At 34.6% G+C, this 4,665-nt stretch overlaps 1 protein-coding gene across 1 annotated transcript in view; it reads left to right on the top strand.

The window, feature by feature from the left end:
- Positions 1 to 855: 855 nt before the first annotated feature.
- Positions 856 to 4,665, top strand: part of LOC106474131 (cytohesin-1-like) — a gene marked incomplete at its 3' end in the record, with an annotated part of 26,483 nt that continues 22,673 nt past the window's right edge. Inside the window, exon 1 of the mRNA XM_013934821.2 lies at positions 856 to 1,359. Coding sequence (XP_013790275.2) covers positions 1,291 to 1,359 — 69 coding nt within the window. The remainder of the gene's footprint in view (positions 1,360 to 4,665) is intronic.

Raw genomic sequence — 4,665 nt, 5'->3', positions numbered from 1 at the left:
AAAGGGGCTAGTACCATTTTGTTTTTTACTTGATAAACCTAATTTATCATAAAGTATATTTACAATGGATTTACATAACTTATTTCAGCAGAAAAATATATTTATCTAGCTGTATGCATTTATATATATATATATACTTGGTTAGATAGTCATTCTAATTATAATTTCATATTATTATATCAATGTTGTAAGAAAGTCAGCATTGTTTTTAAATCGATATGGTAATATATTTAACGTTGTTTCTAAATCGCTGTTGTAATAGAATAACATTGTTGCTTTTAAATCGGTGTTTAAAATTTTTTTACGAAAAATAAATAAATATTCCACTCAAAAGCCACATCTCTTGACTTTTATTAAAAGTATACAATGTATTTCGTCTCCTCACAACAAGGTGTCTCATCTTTTTTTTGATTGGAAATCAATATGTATTGTTATCATAAGATCGATGTTGCAATACTATATAAAACTGTTGTTTTTAAGTCGGTGTGTGAATAGAGTATAACATTGATGAGTTTAAATCGGTGTTGTAATAAAACATAACATTGTGGTTTATAAATCAGTGTTGTAATAGAGGATAACAATGTTGTTTTTATATCGGTGTTGCCATTGAGTATAACGTGTTTTTAAGTCGGTGTAGTCACCTACAGTAATTTTTACGTTTTTTCCCCTACTACATATTTGAATTAGTTACGAGAACACCGCTGCACTCTTCTCCTGAAGTTCATAAAACCTTGCTTTAGAGGATAGCGCCCTCTACTGTCGAAGTTTTTCGTGTGTTTTGATTAGTGTGAGCTAGCTGCCACTAGCTTTGTATTTAATTGTTTGTCAAATTTGGTTTCCGCTCTCGAAGGAAAGTTTATTGAATTAACTTCCTAACCCACACGTGACTACTTTCTTTATATACGACGGATTCATAATAACTATCACCGTTCTCTCTTTGGCATACTTTTATATAGCACATTCTTCGTAGTTACTGATGGCAACAGAAGAGGCTACTTCTTACCATGTGGGTGGCTGGTTTCACATGATCGTTTGACGGAAAGTACAAATTAATCGGTACAAACAAAACTGTAAAGCAGCACGTATCATTTATTGACATTCCACTCCAGTAATCGAGAATGAAAGACTTCTTAGAAGAGAAATTATTCAGTGCCAAAGACTCTCCTGGGATTTTTTGTTGATAGTAACAAAACATATACATAACCAATGCCAGAGATTGTCTTTAAGTTCGTTGGTGAAAGGCTCTAACAAATTAGAATATATAATCTTACATTTATTAACTTGGGTAAAATGTACGCGTGTTGCCTGAAGATGGGTTTCCGTAGAAAGACGTGGACACTGCCGGATGATGAAGAGCAGGTAAGTGAAATATGTATGACAGTATACCAAGTTAAGCCCCACTTCAAGTGTCATTCTGTGTATATAATCTAATACTGCTGTTAGCTAGTTAGTTGAAACACGTCAACACTAACAACAAACTAAGTGAACATAAATTAATACTTCTAATTTGAAAGCAATTCATTTAACCTAGCTAGTTGAAACACGTCAACACCAACAACAAATTAAATGTAGTACTTTCATATTAGAAGTATTAATTTATGTTCACTTATCATAGCTAGTTGAAACACGTCAACACCAACAACTAAATAAGTGAACATAAATTAATACTTCTAATATGAAAGTACTACATTTAACCTAGCTAGTCGAAACAGTCCATCACCAACAACAAAATAAGTGAACATAAATTAATACTTCTAATATGAAAGTACTACATTTAACCTAGCTAGTTGAAACACGTCAACACCAGCAACAAAATAAGTGAACATAAATTAATAGTTCTAAATTAAAGGTAGAAGAGTTATCTAGTTAGTTGAAACAGTCCATCACTAACAACAAAATAAGTGAACATAAATTGATAGTTATAAATTGAAATTACTACAGTTACGTTGCTAGTTTAAACACGCCAACAGCAACAACAAAATAAGTGGATATAAGTTAATAGTTATAAATTGAAATTACTACAATTACCCAGCATCTTGAAACATGTCATCACTAACAACAAAATAAGTGAACATAAATTAGTAGTTATAAATTGAAAGTACTACAGTTACGTTGCTAGTTTAAACACGTCAACATCAACAACAAAATAAGTGAACATAAATTAATAGTATTATAGTTGGCTAGCTAGTTGTAACATACCAACTCAATAACAAAAAAATATCTGAACCCCCTCAATGACTGAGAGTTAAATCTGCAGGTTTTCGACGCTAAAAATCGGGTTTCGATATCCATGGTGGGCAGAGCACAAATAGCTTATTCTGTAGCTTTATTCTTAATAGCAACCAAACGAAATAAGTGAAAAGAAACCAAATCGAAAGTATTAAAGTTGCCTAGGTAGTTAAAATAAATAAAAAAGACGACCAAACACAATCAATGCAATTTTAAAATAATGTTGTTAAATGTCTGTTTTTTTAAATTTAGACGTTTGTATTAATGTTGGCTAGGATTAATTTGAACGTCGCGTGATTACGGCATGGCTGAACGTCCGGGTCTTTTTCTTTAAAGATATTAGGAAACAATTTGAACTATAGAAAAAGTAATCATTGATTTAGATAATTCTTCAGATAGTTTGTCTGTTACTCTCAAGTTTTAGTTTTGTGAACATTTATTTTGTGTTTTTCTGCATAGGTACGATGAAGTGTATTACATATGACAGAAGTTAGCAAGTAAGAGAAAATGTTGTATTAGTGTATAAAGTGAACTTAAGCCTATCAGGAAACATTAATAAGCTGAATTTGAACTTTGCACTAATATATTTACCAAATATACCAAAAACCTGCCCGACAATATAAATCATTAGAATATTGGCATCAGGAGTGGTATTATGTGTTTTGAAGTAAAATAAAAACTTAGTTGAAACTATAAAACATTGGAAAGATTATCAAGAAGAAGGCAACAGTAAGAGTTGAATCACAAAGGAACATTAATGAAGAACAGAAGGATTATAACAAAAAGACCAACAATCTACAAAAGAACATAAATGCCATGATAAAACACTGTTACGACAGCGGAATTCACGTGATCTGGTAACACGTAATGAGTATCTAGAAGGTTCGGGGAACATCACGAATAATCCAGTATTTGCTAGACTCCCTCTATTCCTGTATATAAGCATGCCAGATAAAGGGAGACAAGTCAATTGGAACTTGAATTACAGACAGGCAGAGATAGAGACGGACAAATGAGTCAAGCGCGGTAGTGACCGTAAGTAAAGTGTGAATCGTTGTGAATTATAGCGTGTGTTTAAGTTAAAGTGACTCTGGAAATTAAGGGTATTGCAAAGTTGTATTGAGAAAGAATAAACTAGTTTTATTTAAGAAAGGACTTGTATCGCTGAAGTTCTTCTGAAAGGATTTCTACAGAAAATTAACAAACGAACACAGACGTAACAAATTGGTGTCAGAGAGTGGGACAGAAAAACAAAAAGAAGATGGAAACGAGAAGCGGCAAATCAAACTAAAGCTTAGCAGATTTGATGGCAGCAATACAAGAACAGCAAAAGAAACAAGAAGAACGAGAAAAGAAACAAAAAAAGAAACAAGCAGAGAGATTACAGCAGTTGTTGGAGGAGAAAGATAATAAACGAGAAGAGAGATTACAGAAGTGGCAAGAAAACCTGGAACAGTAGCAGCTCGAACAGCAAAATAAACAAGAGATATTACAGCAGTTGTTGGAGGGAAAAGAAAAAAAACAAGAAGAACGAGAAAAGAAACAAGAAGAGAGATTACAACAGCTGTTGGAGTAAAAAGAAAAGAAACAAAAAGAACGAGAAAATAAACAAGAAGAGAGACTACAGCAGTAGTTGGAGGAGAAAGAAAATGAACAAGAAGAGAGGCTACAGAAGTGGCAACTGGAACAAGACAGGAAGCAAGAAGTACAAATGGAAAAGCTTAGTAAACGACAAAGTGAATTAAACACATTAAAGGATGTTTTACTGTCTTTTACACAAGAAGGATATATCAGCCATCGACCTAATCAACCTCAGACAATGGGAAGCCCCTTCCAGACCCTACAGCTAAACCCTAATGCAGACATCTTCAGTCCTACCAGAAGTCACACTCCAGACACGAGTGTCAGCAATAGGGGTGATCTAATACGAAGAAAGCCACAGGAATTCGATGGGAAGGCACCATGGGAAGCATATAGAGCGCAATTTGAGCTCTTGGCAGAGATGAATGGATGGACAGAGGAGCAGAAAGCAGTATATCTGGCAACGAACATAAAGGGACAACCACTGGAAATACTTGGACAGTTGTCATCAGACGACAGGCACAACTATAGAGCACTGGTAGCTGCTCTAGAACTCAGGTATGGAACCCAAAATCAGTCTGAAGTCTACAGGGCAAGGTTTAGGACTGTCTGTGCTGGCAAGAGCTGGCACAGGATTTGGAAAGTATGGCACACACGGCCTAACTAACTGCGCCACCCCATGTCCTCAAGTTGTTGCTGAGGGATCAGTTTGTAGATGCCTTGGATAGTCCACAACTTAAGATACAAGTAAAGCAAGCACACCCCTCTACTATGCAGGATGCAATGGACAGAGCTCTTGAATTCGAATCTTACATTAAGTCCAGCACAGAGGTACCAAGGTTGATACAGTCATCA

The sequence above is a fragment of the Limulus polyphemus genome, unplaced genomic scaffold, assembly GCF_000517525.1.
Source record: "Limulus polyphemus unplaced genomic scaffold, Limulus_polyphemus-2.1.2 Scaffold6858, whole genome shotgun sequence".
NCBI classification, from domain to species: domain Eukaryota; kingdom Metazoa; phylum Arthropoda; class Merostomata; order Xiphosura; family Limulidae; genus Limulus; species Limulus polyphemus.
This window is presented reverse-complemented; position numbering and strand designations above follow the sequence as displayed.